The 18,475-nt window shown below is 48.3% G+C and overlaps 1 protein-coding gene across 1 annotated transcript in view; it reads right to left on the bottom strand.

The window, feature by feature from the left end:
* Positions 1-18,397, bottom strand: part of VPS37B (VPS37B subunit of ESCRT-I) — a 30,897-nt gene extending 12,500 nt beyond the window's left edge. Inside the window, exon 1 of the mRNA XM_040250731.1 lies at positions 18,216-18,397. Coding sequence (XP_040106665.1) covers positions 18,216-18,326 — 111 coding nt within the window. The 5' untranslated portion in view covers positions 18,327-18,397. The remainder of the gene's footprint in view (positions 1-18,215) is intronic.
* Between the last annotated feature and the right edge of the window lie 78 nt (positions 18,398-18,475).

Raw genomic sequence — 18,475 nt, 5'->3', positions numbered from 1 at the left:
GCGTATTTTCCAGGGACCCATCAGGTCCACACAGGATGCACGGAAGCAAACTAAAACTTCAACCCACAGGGACGACTGTTAAGCTGGCTGCTTTCTCTCCATCCCCGAGTGTTCAGATGTTTCTATGTCAACATCAGGAAAATGTCCAGTGGCCTCCCAGGGCACATCTGCAGTGCTCTCTGGGGTGGGGGTGGGCAGTACTGTGGAGACAGGTGGCCAGGACAGTGGCTGAGGTGGGGAGAAGCCCTTTCTTCAGCTCTGACAAAGCTCTTCCAACACAACCGTGGGTAGAGAAAGACCTTCCTCCCTGATGTTCCTCTTCATCATCCCAGTTGAGGAAAACTGGGAGGAAGTGGCCAGCCTTGTTCTATCATTTGCAACACAAAGGTGGGGATAGGACATGGGGGACCAGACAGACCACACTCGGCAAGGCTGAAGCAGCAGCCACCCTAGGTGATGGGACGATCCAACTCTCAACCTCCTGTCCTACCGCCCCGAGGACGCCGGGAGAGGCCCACCGTGCAGAGCCACAGACCCTGACACTGAAAATAGGCTCTCCAACCTCTTGATGGTTTCTCATGATCCTTTTTCTTTGCTAAGTCACTTCAGTCATGTCTGACTCTTAGAGAGCCCATGGACTGCAGCCCACCAGGCTCCTCTGTCCATGGGATTCTCCAGGCAAGAACACTGGAGTGGGTTGCCACTTCCTTCTCCAATGAATGAAAGTGAAAAGTGAAAGTGAAGTCGCTCAGTTGTGTCCGACTCTTAGCGACCCCATGGACTGCAGCCCACCAGGCTCCTCCGTCCATGAGATTCTCCAGGCAAGAGTACTGGAGTGGGGTGCCATTGCCTTCTCCATCCTTTTTCTTAACCACAGAGAAATCTTTTCAGGAAATAATCTCTCTGTGGTAACGAAACATTTTTATACGTCTGCTCAGTTTCACTTCAGTTTCCTTTTCCTTTTCTGTTCAAAATCAAAGAAAACTGAGATGTGTGACGGCAGCATTTACAGTCAAGTTCGATTAATACTGTGACTTCTGCCCATCGGCTCGTCTGTGAGCAAGGCTGGCAGAAAGGATGGTCACCCGCAGCCTACAGCGACCTCTCAAGGGTGTGACTTTTTTTTTTTTTACTTTCCTCTTTCTACTTTAAACAATGTGTGAATCATTGCAATAAGTATGTATAAATTTACAGTAAGTTATGCTTTAATTTAAAAAAAAAACCTGTTAGATATTAATAGAACCAGAGGGGCAGAGGCTCTAGAGAGAGAGGCTGCCTTTGTTTAAAGCAAATAAAACAACAAAGGTCTTCTACATGCACTTGTCCAGGCCGAGTGGCGCTCCCCTCTCTCCTAGGGGGCTCACACATCACCACAGGACATTCTCACAGAACCCACACACCACCTCAAATGCTCAGGTCATTGTTTATCTGAAGGAGTGTGGTAAAAAATAAAGTTGGTTAAGAAAGAAAACAGACCTAAACCCCCCTCTGGGTGACACAAGCGGTGTTACAGACCAGGCGCGGGGCCCGGGGCGTCCTGCTCGGCCAGCGCTCGGGGGTGCGGTGAGGCCATGTCTTCCAAACCAGATGCTTCTCCCGACTCCAGCTGGCTGGTTGGCCCCTTCAGCTACACCTGTTCCTTCCTGAACACTCGGTGGGTACACCTGCTGATGTTTCCAAGCTAAACCTTTATATGGAAAAATACAGAGTGGTCCTTCCTCCCACTTTATAATAGAGTCCTTACCGTAACAAAGTCGATGTCGTTATTGAATTATGTTAGCAAATTTCAACGAAATAGATGGAAATCCTTAGTCGTATTAGAAGTCCTTTAAATGCTCAAAAGCCAGGAAGGACTCAGAATCTGTGCTGGGAACTAAGATAACGACACAGGTTTGGGATGAGCCTGGTGGGCCAGTGGTTAAGAATTCGCCTTCCAACGCAGGGGACGAGGGTTCGGTCCCTGGTCAGGGAACCAAGATCCCACATGCTCTGGGACAACTAAGCCTGTGAGCCTCAGCTACTGAGCCTGAGTGTCACAGCTAGAAGCCCACGTGCCACAACGAAGCTCTCTCGTGGGGCCAGTAAGGCCTGACCAGGCAAAATAAATAAATCAACATTTAAAACACACACCTGCCTTCTTACTTACCGCCACGCTCAGAAGGCCTAGTATTTATGCAAAGTCAACAATCCCACTTTATTTAACAAGCAAACGTCTTGTCTGGCGAATATAACACTCTCTGCCAACGATTGTGGTCATGCTGCTCCCAGCCTGGCGGCCCCTTCTCCTCAAACCCCTGCCCTGGCCACGGCTTTGGGCCTCTTTTCAGCCTCAAAGCGCCACACTCTCACTCACGGATCACCAGGCATGAGGCGTAACCTACACATCACTCGATCCATCCACTTAAAAGTGTCAGACCCCACGGCGAACTGCACCAGCCCTGGGGGTCTACACCGACTACCTCCTTGTAAAGAACCCCTTTATTAAACACCCCTGGAGTCCCCTAAGCCGAGTGCCCGCTGTCCTGCCAGAGGCCCAGCTGATGCAGCTGAACCGGCTTTCCCCGTAGCATGCGGTGGCATCTGGGCCCTGTCCCGTGGCCTCACTGAGCACACCTCTGGTCTTACCCTGTGTTGTGGTTCACTGTGCTTATTTACCTGTTTATTCATTCACCTGAAAAAGCATCATCTGAGGCACTGTTACTCGCTGGCTCTGGGCAGGGTAGGCGACGGACATGGGGGAACAAGCAGGCAGAGACCCTGCCCTCACAGGGCGCCAACTGACTGAAGACAAACAAAACAGTCACACTAACACCACCACCGCGTCACAGCTCCCGGGAGTGACAGGGGCTTGTGGTGAGCTGAACGGTGGTTCCCAAGAAGAAATGCCACATGCTAATGCCTGGAACCTGGCGATGTGCCCTTATTCAGGGAAAGGGTCTTTGCAGATGTAACTAGGTTAAGGATCTGAAGATAAAGAGATCACCTTGGATTATGTGGGAGGCTGGAAATCCAGTGACAAGTGTTCTCATACACAAGACACACAGGAGAAGAAGTAGAGGGGAGAAGGCCAAGAGAAGACAGAGACGGGGACCAGTGATGTGGCCACAAGCCAAGGAGCCAACAACACCAGGAGCGGGAAGAGGCTACGCGTGGATTCTCCCCTAGAGGCTCTGTAGGGAGGGAGCGTGGATACCCCTGATTTTGGACTTCCGGCCTCCAGAATGTGAGAGTGTAAGCTTTTCTTGTTTTAAGCCACCGAGTTCGTGTGATGTGTTATGGCGTCCACAGGGAATGAATCCAGGGCTGGAAGCTTCCACTTCCCCTCGAGATCCACTCTCCATCCTGCTCTGGGTTCCGCGGGGGCTGCCTGGCTGAACCACAGCCACCACGTGCCTTCTGGTTCCAGCTGGACTCAGCGATGGGAACTGAGGGTGGGAGGAGCCTGAAAGGAGGAGGGGGTTCTCTGGGTCCCCTCCATCTGGGGTGGCTGTAGGTGACCTCAGCCACCACCCCCATCCAAAGCAGCCCTCTCGCTCCTTCCCTTGTTCTCCACAGGCTGCTCCATCCCTCAGGCCTGGAGGTGGGGCGCACACCTGTGGCCAGACTCGCACCAGCCCTGGGGGGTCTACCCCGCCCCCCAAGCTGCCCATCTTGCCAAAGGCCCAACACACAGAAGTGGAATGGCTTTTCCCGAGGCATACAATGACATCGGAGCACACACTCAGCCTTTTGATGAGAACATCAGGCCCCTGAAGAGAAGCGTGCCGTGTTCACTCCCCCTCGCCCAGAACGTGGCACGGCACCCAGTCACCAGCTAAATGCTGGTCCTGCTCCATCTGGAGGACTCCCGACCGCTGCGGCCTCGGGCCACTGCCCGTCAGTTGTTAAACCTTGCTAAGCTGTTCTGAAAATTAGCTTCTTTGAACGTTTATAATACATTTTTAAACAGTTAATGTCACAGATAAATGCTCGCTATTACAAACAACGAGGTGAAACTATCTGCGCCAGGAGTGTAACAGTTTGGGAGTGAGACGCAAAGGGAGGACACCGAGCTGATGACGGTGATGCTCTGAAGAAAAATCCCCCACCACTGTGCAGACATCAGACATGCAGCACGTATCCGCAGACTCATCAGACACCAGTCAGCTTCCCACAATCCCTTCTCTTCAGCTGAAAGTCAGCCCTCCTGGAAAGCCTATTAAAATGTGGGAGTAAAGTTTTGACTGTGATGGCCTGCTGCTGCTGCTGCTAAGTCGCTTCCGTCGTGTCCCACTCTGTGCGACCTCATAGACGGCAGCCCACCAGGCTCCCCCATCCCTGGGACTCTCCAGGCAAGAACACTGGAGTGGGCTGCCACTGAAGCCACTTAATTTCACATATCTTTTTTTTAATCACTCAAACTCCAGTACCTAGACTATGAATCATGAGAGCCACCAAAACATGTTTCACACAGTGGTTGGCTCACTTCATTCATTCATTCAAAAAATACTTAAGAAGCACCATTACGTGCCAAGCTTGGGGGAGACAACAACCAGAATACAGTCTGTCCTCCTGAGCATCAGTCTCCGCGTCAAGACCTCCTTGGATACAGGCCCTGGGAGCTGAACACCACCCAACTCCAGAGGCCACCATTCACTCTGCACTGCAGCCCCGGCTGCATTTGCTCTTCAAATAAAAGGCCCCGGGGAGGAAAAGTCGGGGGAGAGGGGAGTCAAACAGATGTGAATTTAAAGATTTAGGTAAGATGAGTTATTGGTGGTGACAGGAAGGCTTCACTCGCCAGCACCTGTTCAATGTCCAACAAACATTCACTGCACGCTTGGCGCTGTGCCACCTTCTCGTCACGTATTATCTCCATTTAACCCTCTCGGTAAGCATGAGACAAATCTGTTCCCATTTTACTTGGGAAAAAGGAAATTCAGTTCTTAGGGAGGTTGAAGAGACCACTGCAGCCGCAAGTACCGGGAAGGAGCTCCGGACCTGCAGCCTTCAGTGTGCGGACACTCAGCCCCAGCGTCTTCTGCGTGGTCGCACCATCGACTGCGCCACAGCAGCCCCTCTCCCTCAGAGGCCAGTCTACCGTGCCTGCCACCACGTCTCTAAGTGCCAACAACCGCCTAAACTCCCTTCCTGTTTATGTCTCCTATTTATTTTTTTATATTTTCAAACACAAAGCAAAGCAAAGGTTAAATATAAATGAATCCCCGGGTGCCCTTCTCCTGGGTTTGACAATCAGCAACATTTGCCAATCCCGTTCCATCTGCCTGTACTCCTCACTTTAGGGAATGTATTTTAAAGCAAATCTCAGCATAGTATTATTTCACCCTCAAAATTACTATGTATCTGTAAGGCACAGGAACTTTTATTAACTCTAACTACAACACCATAACTACATTTACTGAAATTCTTTAGTTTCACCTTCTGTGTGGGTCGGCCTGCATTCCTCTATGAGCGTTCTGCCTCATCTGTTTGAGTATCTGAAATAACTGATATAGAAAAAGCAGGATGAATGTGTGATTTCACCACCCCTTCACTTTTAAAACTACTTTTAGAAGGCTGAATTAGTGCTCCAGCAAACTCTAAAAACAACCAGCAGGCTTTTTTTTCTGGAGGTACCATTATTAGGTAACAGATTTTTAACCAGCTGTCGTCATTAATCTTTCCAGTGCTCAAGTTGTTCACGGCCAGTGAGAGATACCTCGAGCTGGCTCTCAGGCTGACACCCCCCAGGCCCTGACAGCTGCCCTGCTCTCTGCTGAAACAAGATGTCCCAGACCCATCTGTACGCATGGGGCTCCCAACCCAGACTGGTCCTTCTCAAAGACATACTGGTTCCTTCTGGTGGGAAATTCATTTTGATTTGAATCTTTTCCTCTCTAAATAAAATTAAGTAGAACATTATTTTTAATACAAAGATACAGAACGGAAGAAATCTCAGCCTTTGTACCTCCTACTAGGAACGTTCAGGTTGCATTAAGACTTTAAACACAGCAGGCTTAGGGATTAGGTAATAAAAAGGTCAGCGTGCATTCAGCCAGGTTAACCTCATTCCCTTTAACTGTGCTATATTTCACCAAAGTTGCATGCAATTTGAGTTTAGGCTTAAATACTAAAGGTTATCAGAACGCCCAAATTCATCTTCCATTCAGTGAAAAGATGTTCCCAGTGATGCGCTCACTTTATCAGAGTCTTCCAATTAAAGACAGCCTCTCAGGAGGAGCCTGTAACCCAAGCCTACAATATCACAGAGGAGACTTGCAAACGCAACCCAATGTGGCTTGATTTAACCTAAGTATTCCTTGAGTTTTTATGAAAAAACTTAACAGCTGCTGAGTTGGACTGTTTAACATGCTAACAAAATTAAGAACCCGAAAAAAACAAAAAATACAATTAAAGAACTGGAGAACATTCTGAAACTGTTCTAAAATACAACAGTCTCATGGGCTGTGTGAAACCATCTCCAAGGCTACAGCCTACTCGGGAAAGGACATTTGCCAGCTGCTTATCAAATGTTCCACCAAAACAACCACTCAAACAGAATGTATTAGACTAAAAAAGACAGCTATTTCTGACAGCAGATACCAAAATCCTTCTTGCTGACAGAAACTTGTTGTCCTTAGAAAGCAGCAGACGAGGGATGCAGACTCGACCAACCCTTTCCACATGGAGCTGGCTCGCATCTTAAAACTGAGTGTTATTCACTCTAAGTGCAAAACTGAACACAGAAATGCAAAAAACTAGGCTTGAAAGTAAACGGACCAGCTCCAGGGAAGAAGTCGGTGATCTCCGCGACACACAATTTGATTGTTCTCTACTTCTGGCAGGCACAGCATACTAGGGTGTTCTGTTGGGCTTTTTTTTCCCCCAGAAGACTTACTTCCTAATATTTAGAGGAAACTAAACAAGATCTCCCCACTCCCTGGACTTGCGTGGACAGCTGTGCCAATAACAGCCACTACCCTCCTGGCGTCACGGGCCTTGTATCCTGGGGACTCAGGGTAGAGACAGAGAGGGCTGAGGAGCAGAGGCAAGATGGGACCCAAACAGACCATGATGTGACCTGTCTCTGTCCCTCACCTCCTAAAAGCAAGGGGCTTGTCACACCTGCACCCCCCCTACTCCTACGGAATCAGAACCTCACCGCAGGTGAACCAGGAAAGCAGAGAAGCCCTCATTTCATACTATCAGAACCAGTCAGCTCAGCTGCTGGTTAACTGAGCAGTTTGGTTAAAGCAGTAACTCACTAAACACTTAGAATTTTACAGATCTTATCCGTGTTTTTCATTTAAGGCAAAGGTCTTTTCTTAGAGATAAGGTCCACCAGCTCAAGTTTCAGAAGTTCCTCATTCAGACCACAGCCTCTCTGTGGGGAACTTAAAAAAAGACATTGGACAAGCAAGATGAGAGCAGAGTCCTTCTGGAATCTTCAATTTCCCCCCCAGCAAGTCCATAACTAATTCACTAGCTTTGTTTTTTTTCCTCTAGTGAATCACCTGTTAGCCCTCAGCTTACAGTTTTTTTTTTTTTTTAAGATTTTTCTGATGTGGACCATTTAAAGCCTTTATTGAATTTGTTACAACAGTGTTTCTATTTTATGTTTTTTGCTTTTTGGCCAGGGAGGCATGTGGGAGCTTAGCTCGCTGACTAGGGATTGAACCCTCATGCCCTCTATTGGAAGGCAAAGTCTCAACCCTTGGACGGCCAGGGAAGTCCCAGCTTACAGTTTTCATATACGGTTCATCAGTTGCCATAGTATTTAATGAAATCATGTAATTACTGTAACAAATAAAATCAGAGTGGACAGGTCTGAGAGCCAACACACTTGACTCTGGGTAATTACTCGGTGTGGGAGCCGAAATGCCCAGGGGATCTGACCGTGACGGAGGGGGGTAGGGCGGGGAGGCATCAATCACTGTATCTGATAAAGGGCCTGTATCTGATAAAGGGCCTGGCGAGCACCAATTACTGGAACACTTTAGTTAAGTGGAGGGAGGTCAACTAATTGCTTCTACTGTAATTTTAAAATCCAAATCCCTCCTCCCCTTCCCAAAAGAAAGCAGTCTATGGAAGACAGAACTTCTAAACTTTGCTTTTCTTATTAGTAGTTCCTTGCCTGCACAACCAACCAAAGCGCTCACTTGTTTAGTGAGAGCTTTGGGATTTTCCCCTCTTCGTCTCCTCTTAACCACAATCTACAAGAAAAGAATATATGAGAATATTCTGGGATAGTCTTTACACAGGTGCAAGTAAGAAAACGCCTCGCCAGGAAGATCTGGGTGTGTATTAAGACTACATCTTTAGAAGACGTTGCTTTTACATGTAAAATATATCATGACATGAACTTTCCAACACCTGACTCAAAAATTCAGTTTAATAGATAAAGTTTACTCTCACATGACTGAAATTATTCATCTTCTGTTCAGTATGAGAAAATGCTATTCTAACGAGTTTTTTTTTTCCTAGTCTGTGGGTAGAGAAAGGTATTAGTCAAAGGAGAATCAGTTACTCTAAGTTATTCTACTTAAATTTCATGCACACATACACACACAAAGACTTCAATTATAACTGATACAGGGAATAAAATTTTTAACTAAAAGAATCACCAGATACTTAATAATTTTTTGAAAATAAGTCATTCTTAAGTATTGATATTTTAACAGATTTATGTTCAAAGATGTTAACTGCAATATAAATTATGAAAGCAAAAAAAAGAAACAGTACCTAAGGGACTAGTCACATAAATTGTAGCATCAGTTCAGTCGCTCAAGTCATGTCCGACTCTTTTTGACCCCATAGACTGCAGCATGCCAGGCCTCCCTGACCATCACCAACTCCCAGAGTTTACTCAAACTCACGTCCATTGAGTCGGTGATGCCATCCAATCATCTCATCCTGTGTCATCCCCTTCTGCTCCCGCCCTCAGTCTTTCCCAGCATCAGGGTCTTTTCAAATGCATCAATTCTTCCCATCCATCAGGTGGCCAAACTATTGGAATTTCAGCTTCAGCATCAGTCCTTTCAATGAATATTCAGGACTGATTTACTTTAGGATGGACTGGCTGGATCTCCTTGCTGTCCAAGTTGCAGCATACCCACAAGATTAAAATATAAGTCGCTAAAAATGTCATGTAAGAATCTTCTGACAAAGAATGAGAAAGTGCTCAGAGCATAACTTCACAGATAAAAAACAAGACAAAAACTCTACATGCAAAATTATCCCAGTGGCAGAAAACAAAGAAAACATATAAAATGTTTAACAGTGTGTATCTCTGAGTGGTGGTATCACACGTGACTACCTATTTCTTCTTCATAGTTCTGTATTTTTTAGTTTTTCTATAATATAAATGTTAAAAATGCAATTTTTAAAGGTTTGATCAATTGGGATTAGAAATTTTACACACTCTATATACTTCCTTGCCTTCTCAAACAGAGCGATGAAAACAGGACAGCCTTTGATGGGACAGAATTGTCAGTATCAAGTAGCCATAGTGCCCTCTGTGATAAAAACATGCTCCTGGGCCACGGAAGCAGACGGCTGCATTTATGACCTTAAATAAGCAGTTGCCGAAGCATGCCCCAGGGGACCTAGCCCCACCAGACTGATTAAGTGTGGGAAATATTGCAATACATACTATTAATAGCTGTAAGAGAGAAACCAGACAAAGCAAAGCAAAAATAAAACCCCTCTTATTTAACCAGATTCCCCAAATTTCTCCACCATGGAACCCTTTTAACGTAGTCACCATCAAAAGCCACGGAATTAGGCAAACCCTACCCTAAATCAAACAGCCCCAACCACTTCATTAACAACTGCTGAAGCCTTATTTACTGGGCATTTATTAAACTGTCATGCACCTTGTCCCACAGTTTACAAACACTATCTTATTTAATTCTCCAAATGTCTCTTAAGGATGATATCTTAATTCTCCCATTTTAAAGATGGGGAAGGCAATACTTAGGAAGGTTCATCCGTGTCCAAAGTCTCCTAGCAACCCAAATCCTGTCTTAACCACTATGCTTAACAGCTGATCTTCCATTTTTGGAGCAGCTTCATTTATTTCTTGATGGCGTATGATCGGCTCTACTAGTTATCTCCTACACCCTGTAAAAAATCTGCCACTGACCAGCCAGAGGACCAAGCGTGTCGTTATCTGAGTTGTGTGCAAAGCAAGACTCAGCAGACTGGGCACTGAGTTCAGTGTAAGACTTTCCGCTGAGAGATTCTGTTTTTGCTTCCATCTTCTTTCAGCCTTCTGACTGATCTCTCTGCTTTCTGGTCTTACCCCCTCAAATCCATCCTCCTCTGGCTGCCTGAATCATTTGTATGAATCACCAAGTGTGACCGCACCACTCCCAGGCTTAAAACATTCCCTGTGACTGGAAGGTGAAGCCCAAGCCCTCTCTGCAAGCATGGGACCGTCTGGTTTCTGCCGACCTCTCTGACCCCATCCCCTCATGCCCTGCCCTGGTCCCTCCAGCAAGGCCTGCAACAGTCCTGTGCACACACTGTTTCCTTCCTCTGTGTCTCTGTTTGTGGGGCCCGGAAACCCTTCTCCCTCCTTACCTGGCTAATGCACCCTTGCAATCACAGCTCCTGAGTCATCTCCTCCAGGAAACACTCCTGCCGGTCACCCCCAGCCCTGCAAAGGCTCTCTGGGTCTCCCTCCCACTAGGGTGTGCCCTCACCCCTACTGCATCCCGGGTACACTGGGATCGGCTTACGTGCACCAGCGCAATCCTCAAAGATGAAAATTCTGTAGCTTAGCAGCTTCACTTCCCCAAGGTGCTCCATGAAGGTTGAGTAAATACATAAACTTCCTCAACCTCAGCTGTGCTCACATTAACAAAAGCCACTTTCTGATGGCAAACGTTAATTAGCACTTACTCTGTCCCTCTGCCAACCCTGGCCCTGGACTATGGTATGAAAATAACCTCAGGGTGCCATTAGCTAACCTTGGAGACAATAGAAAATTTGATTGGAAAGGAACATTAACTATGGCACTGCTTGTAATGTAACAACCATGTGAATATCTGCTTTTCACATACACTCTTTGGTACGATGGAGCGTGTTGCTCACAGTTTAAAAGCTTTCCCCTGGTGCACTGCGAGGCAACCTACTGACAAGAGCACTCCACCCATGGGTCTCCTTTCCCTCTTTCCTATGAAGAAACTCAGAATTCTCCTCCGTCTTCATGCCATCGGATAGGATGGCTTTCCTGAATGATGATGGGATGTGAAAACCCCCTGGAGCTGAGGAAGGAGATAAACCAGCTAGAACTCTTGCCCCAGTGTGTTCTGAGCCTCAGCAATCACACGCGTGAGCGGAGGCTGACGCACGGGTCGTTACAGACGCTGGGCACTGCAGCCTGGCATGGCCCCCTGAGCAACAACCTGCCAAATGCTGTGATAAAAGCCGAATCTACGACCGAGCTGACTGGGCTCAAGAGCACCTCGACTCTGCACGTGTCCTGAGGTTCCTCTTGACCAGTCTGTATGGCACAGGCAGTGCAAAAGGAGGCTGACTTGTCTGTAAAGTCATCAAACCCGTTTCTCCTTGCGCCTCCCATGGCACCTGTTTCCTTCTCCCAACCCACCGACGATAAGCCCAACGGCCTTCTAAACTTTTATGTTTGCCTTGATTTCAAACAAGTGCTTGGAAGAGGTTACTTTGCTCTCAAATTTGTATCTCTAAGCAAACCATCCCTGAGCTCCAGAACCGCACAGTCAACTGCCCACTGCACGAGGCCACGTAACTGCCCTGCCTGTCCCCCATGCTGGGCTCCCGCGGCCCCAGGGACCACCCCCCCTCCTCCAGCCTGGCTCTGGGCCCTCCTTTTACTTGCTTTCACTTAAAGACCAGCTAGCTCCACTCACTCAGGAGCACTAACTGGGCCCAGCCTATGTGCCAGGCCTGTGCTAGGGTGCCTGGGACACAAAGAATGGAGCCCCTGTGCCAGGCGGGGACACAGGGAAGCAACTGACTTACAAAATGTGTCAAGTGCCACCAAGGAGGCACAAAAGAGGCTGAAGGGCCGTGTGTCTGTGACTGAGCGGGAAGAGTGTTTGGAAGGCAGAGCTGATGGGGCCCCTCAGTGGGCAGGGGAGGGGGGGACAGCTCCCCGAGGGTGGGAAGGGGTTCGGAAAACTGGTCTGCATCTACCCCCCCAGAACTCTTGCTCGAATCCTAACCTCTTCTCACCTGGTCTTCCGGAACCCCCCTCGCCAATCCAGCCCACACTGCAGCCAACACGGCCTTCCTGAAGCGCTCCTCCGATCATGCTGCTGCCCAGCTCCAGAGTCACGGAAACTCAGGGCTTCCAAGTGAGTCGCCACCCAGCTCCTGCCCGGGCTCTCGGCCTTGTCAGCTTTTTTCTTGTCAGTTCCCTTCACACTAGCAAACCTCACCTGGTAACTCACGAGTCATGAAATCTGCCCTGAGCTTTCCTGCTCGGTGCCAGGCTCAGCCGCCTTCCTGAGCGCCGACTTCTGTCAAAATACAATTTAGAGAAATATACACCTAATTCAAGACAGTGGCTCCCTGGCTGGGGGCTGGCGATCACGCTCAGGATGGAGCACAGAGGTTTGCTCTGGCTCGGTCACGTTTTCCTCCTAAGCTGCTGGCAGGTACACAGATGTTCCTTATGTCATTCCACACCCTTATAGGAATTACATCATTTATTTTCTTAAAGCTTACCCGCCTATCAAAGTCCATCTCTTGCAGTAGGAACCTAACCTAGCCAGAAAGCCCCTCTTCATCTGACATTCAATGTTATTTACAATTCATGTCTGGCCTTTCTCTTATTCTTCCTCTAAAAAAAATAAACGACTGTGGTAAAATATACACGACATGGGCCTTTCCTGGTGGCTGAGCGGTGAAGAACCAGCCTGCCAACGCAGGAGATGTGGGTTGGATGCCTGGGTCGGGAAGATCCCCTGGAAAAGGAAATGGTAATCCACTCCACTATTCTTACCCGGGAAATCCCATGGACAGAGGAGCCTGGTGGGCTACAGCCCATGGGGTCGCAGAGAGTCATACAGGATTTTCCGACTGAAACAACAGCACACACACCATTTCCCAGGGCGCACTCGCACGCCAACTGTGGGAGCCTGCCGGGCGGCCACACCATCACCTGTCTCATCTCCCCAAACCGAAGCCCCCCCGTTCTCTCTTGCTGTAGATGTCTGTGCACTGCATCTCCCTAAGTTATAGTACAGAGATTATACACTATCCATGTTTCTGCCCTTTACAGTGCCTCACCCAGCGAGTGCTCCACAGACATGGACCTGACCCGGGATCGTCTTTAGATGGCAGCCAGGACGTCATGCCTTTTAGTTTTAGCAGTAACAGCCAATAACAACAGTTTACTCAGTGTTCACTCTGTTCCAGGTACCATGATAAGTATCCTAACAACTTCTCTGATTTAGCCCACCTGCAACCCTATGGAGGCGCTTGCTGTTATTATCCACTTTATTTTCAACAAGGAAACTGCAACTGGAAAAAGACTGAATACTTGCCCAAGGTCACATCACTGGTAACAAAAGGCAGTTCTGTACTGCACCGCCCCCACCGCCTTTTAATCAATACAGAGGAAGTAGACAGCAATTAAGTAAAATAAGGGATCAGATTTCACATAAGCCAGCCTAAACAATTCTGAAAATCTCTTCAAAGAAAGGCAGCCACCCTCTACCAACTTCACCTGCTATGCCACTTAGCCTCACAAGAACCCTAAAAGGCAGGCCTGGCCACTATCCTCACTTTCCCGGGGACGCACTGAGCTGGAAAACAATGAAATAAGTCAGCAAAGTCGCAGCTATAGTCTGTCCACGAAATCTAGATGCCTTCTTTGAAAAAGAAAAAAGATAGAGTCAGCCAGTATTAGATTCCAGAAAATATTCTGGGACACAGTAATGTTTTCCTCGAGAGTTAAAGTCATAGGTCCAAGGAAGAGAAGATTTAAACATAAAAGTTGAAGCCTGTGTGTATATATATATATATATATATATATACACACACATATATATATATATACATACACACACACAATAATGACTGGATGACAGGAATAGAAACATACTCCAGTAGTAGACACTCAAAAGGGTTTCACATCTCAGCTTCTAAAAACCAGTCCCACCAGCGTTCAGAGCTTGTTTGAGGAAGCAGTCCCTGGTCCGTACGCTTCAAAGAGCCATTATGATTCATGCAGTAGCTTCGCAGCCCCACACAAATCACCCCAGAACACGCCTTAGGGAAACAGCTTCTTCCAGACCAGGCTCTTGAGTTTCCACAGAACTGTTTCTCAGATCCTCAGAGTTTCTGCGTGTGGGCAGTTTCACCTGCCACAGGAGCAGAGTTCCTGAGTTTGAATTCTTAGTGAATCCTCAGCTAACACCAACTCGTCAGCATTTCCTCTGAAAGCACACTGGGAAGAATGACCCAAGAGGTCCGGTTTAGCTGCCTAATCCCCTGAGCGATAGTTCCTTTTAAGGGAGTGCCCTGCAAGTCCAGTGGGGTTAATGTGGACAGACAGACAAAGGCCCATTCCACTGCCAAGTAAAAATAACTTGACATAAAAATAAAAATGTGTGCATAAGAAATATCAGCCCAGAGCAAAAGGAAAGAGCTGCCGATCAGTAGGGACACACTACATTTTAGAGAACTGCACGCAGACAAGAGGAACAGGAAAAGAGAAACCCACGGGCAGGGAAAATGAGAATGTCTGCCGCTCCAACATGATTTGACTCTAGTTTCCAGCTGGACTACAGCTCAGATGCCACAATTAAAACAATGTAAGTGAAGCACAATACACAGCTGTATTTAAACCCAACAGTGAATGCCTTCAAAACCTAGCCACACTTTCCAGTCGCCACAAAATAGCCCCTCAGGCTTGAAGAAGCCTTACTCTACAATTTAAAACACTTCCTTCTGCCAGTTAAAAAAAAAAAAAAAAGGCCTTGGTTTAGGGTAAGAGATCTGTGCCTGAAAGTCCTGTTCTATTTACTGTCTCATTCTAGTGCTACTGAGACAATCACTAACCACAGAAAGCTAAAAAAAAATTTTAGGCTGATAGCAAATAAAAATCTACTTTAGATTTTTGAAATAAGACCCTATTATCTGGTTGGGATGACCTTATATGCATGATTGTCAGTAACTATTCCAAAAACAGAACTACAAATTACTAAGGCAATTATTCTTTACTGAACACTATTAATACGTACCATGTTAAGGACCTAACCCTGGAAAAGGAAATGGCAACCGACTCCAGTATTCCTGCCTGGAAAATTCCATGAACAGAGGAGACTGGTGGGTTACAGTTCATGGGGTCCCAAAGAATTGGACATGACTAAGCACTCACACAAGGACCTAATACACACTCTCTAATATAATCCCCAAGTCAACTCTTAAGAAGTATTTTCATCAAATCTGGTGGTCGATGGTCCAGTGGTTAAGAATCTGTCTCACCAATGCAGGGGATACAAGTCCGATCCCTGGTCCGGAAAGATCCCACAGGCCGCAGGGCGCCTGAGCCCCTGTGCATAGCTGCTGAAGCCCGAGTGCCCTGAAGTCTGTGCCCCATGAGAGAAGCATGTGGGCAGTTTCTCTGCAATGAGAAGCCCAATCACTGCAGCTAGAACAGCCCCCGCTCACCACAACTAGACAAAACCCACACCGTAAACCAAGACCCAGCACGGCCAAAAATAAAACTAAGAAGTATATTTTTTTCCCCACATATCTTTCCCCAGCGGTGGCTCACAGAGGTGAGGTGACCTGCCTGCAGTCACACAGCTGGGCAGTGGCCAGGCCTGGCCCAGAATGCATAATTCCAGAGCCCAAACGTTCTTTAACGCCAGATCATAAACACGCCATCTGGTCAAAGCTATTTCACAAATATTTCCTTCTGTCTCACAGCCACCCCCAAATAAACCAACACGCAACATTAACAGCTGATTTGAAACTACCAGGGCCAGAATGTTGGTTGTTCACATCACAGCCCTTCCCTCAGAAACGCACCACACACACCCAGGGCAACAGGACTTTCGAAGGGTCACCATGGCTGGGTGAGCTGCCTGGCTAAGGCAGTCTGGTTTTCACGTTCAATTTCCTTGTTTTAATAAAAGCACTATACCCTGAAGAACAAACCTCTGCTGAGTAATTTAACTTAATCACGTGGCCTAATCAAGAGAGGTTGGTCCTCAGTATTTGTATGAGGTACTCTGGCATGAAAATCATCTGTACTAAAAAAAAAAAAAACCTGCTAGATTAATCTGCCTTTTCCTTTAAATAGTAACCTACGGTGTGTCTCAGATAGAGGAAACAGGTAAAGCTGTCCTAACAGCCTGAGTCAGCAGACTGACTTGACTCCACAATCTTCCCTCCACTAAAAGGCACTTTACTTCGATTAATGTTCTACTAATATAACTACAGTACTCTGTCCTGAAACTGGGGAGTCACATATAATAAAATTAACTTGTAGGCAGTGTTACACATTAGAAATACATACCTATCATTTTATTATTAAACTAGAAAGATGCCTGCAGGCAGTCAACAAAAGGTCTCCCGGCAACTGACAAGCAGAGTTAACTAAGCAAAAATTTTCTTTCTTTGGAGACATGAAACTCTCATTCAGTCAAGAAAGATGGATTTTGTCACTTATTCTTCTCTTAAAAGGAAAGCGCCACATGGAGACCATAAATGGGGTGAATTGCATCTCAGAGCAATGTTATATGTGCCAAGTTACAAAGCCTGTGAATACAAGGGGTGGATTAATGGAAAGACTGATACCATCTTACTACAGTGGCCTCTCTGTAGCTCCGGACAATGATCTGTTGAGGGTTTTCCAGTGATTTTGAATGTGCAACCTCCATACAAGCCCCCTTTTAAGGGGGCTGGCTCAGTGCTGAACAGTCAATCCTTTTGCAGAAAGCAAGCCAAAAGCCCCCACACAAGCTTCTGGGTGAGAAGCTTGGCCCTGTAGGCGTGGGAAGGCTCAGACTTCAGAGACAAAGGAGTAAAAGCAGGAGGTGGGCTGGGGAGAGCTGGCTGGGCCTGGGTCTAGCAGCCTGGAGAAGACCCAGACTCACAGGGCTGGACTTTCGGGGAAAGAGTTCAAAAGGGCTGGGGGAAGAGGACAGAAGAAAGCACACCAGGAGCGAAGTCAGTTACCCCTGAGAACAAACCCTGCTACAAGGGATGGAGTGAGATCTCCAGAAACAGCAGGGGGCACACCTTGCAGAGATGGGGCAGTCTGTCTACTATCAGAGGTGGGAGTGGGCTGTCAGCCCCTGACCTCCAGTTTATCTCCTGAAAAACAACTTCAGGGATCCTCCTTGGCCCCAGCGGGGAAGGACACTATGGGACAGAGCCCCCATACTAGAATTACCACATTCCCTTCTTCTACGGAGCGGGGCATGGCATCCTTCTGCCAACCCACAAGACCGGAGTGAGCCCCCTGGGACAACACTGGCAAGACGCCTTCCAAATGAAGTCAGACCCGGAACAGGCCCTCTGACCCTAAGGACCTCTCAGATAAACGGCCAAATCAGATCTTAACCTAGGTTAAGTCCGCTGCCTCGTGTCTCCCAGCCTTGGAGACCCCTCCCCACCCCTAAGGCCCATCTCAGAACCACCTCTCAGATTTAGCTACAGACACTGCCCCCAAATCCATCTTGGAACCTCCGATCCTTTCCTATGATTCCTATCTAGCTAATCCACTCAGCCCCTCAAAGCCTATCCTCAGATCCCAGGAACTATTTCCCTGTACCCGTCAACCCTTCCCTCAACCTCAACCCCTGCCCAGACCTAACCCTCAACCCCTCAGTCCGGTCTCAGGCATCCCCAATCCTCGACTACCGTCTCCTCGACCCATTCCAACCAAGTCTCGGTCCCTCAGTTCCCTCCTCGCCTCGCCAAACTCGGCCACAGCCCTCCACGATCCCGAATGCCCCTTCCAGGCTCCCTAATCCGCGTTCCACTCCGCCTCAGGACCCCTCCAGCCCCCGCAAGCTCTGTCCACCCAAGACGCTTTTCCCAGCTCCGCCCCAGCCTCGGTCCCCTCATCCCCAACCCCACCTCAAGACCCTTCCCCAGTTTCTCGTCCCAGTCTCCTCAACCCAACATGAAGCACCGCGACCGTCTCCGCCTCGGGCTACCTCCAGCCCGCCGCGGGCCCCCGGCCCCGCGCGCCCCCCTCGAGGCCCCGCCGTCGCCGCTCGGCTCACCTCCTCCATCTTCTGCACCATCTCTGTCAGCTGCCCCTCGTCCTCCAACAGCTCGTTGAGCTGCACCAGCGACAACCCGGCGAACCGAGCTTCGCTCGCAGCGCCCGCCATCGTCCCGTCTCGGCCGCTGCCGCCGCCGCCGCCGCAGCTCTGGCCGCCAGGGTTCGCGGACCGGAAGCACCGCCCTCAAGGCCCGCCCCCAGCGGGGGGGGGCACGTGACGCCAGCCGTGGGCCCTGACGTCATCGCCTCGCGGGCGGG

This window comes from Oryx dammah, unplaced genomic scaffold, assembly GCF_014754425.2.
Source record: "Oryx dammah isolate SB20612 unplaced genomic scaffold, SCBI_Odam_1.1 HiC_scaffold_12, whole genome shotgun sequence".
Taxonomy (NCBI): Eukaryota; Metazoa; Chordata; class Mammalia; order Artiodactyla; family Bovidae; genus Oryx; species Oryx dammah.
The sequence above is the reverse complement of the archived record's forward strand: the minus strand, read 5'-3'. Positions and strand labels throughout refer to the sequence as shown.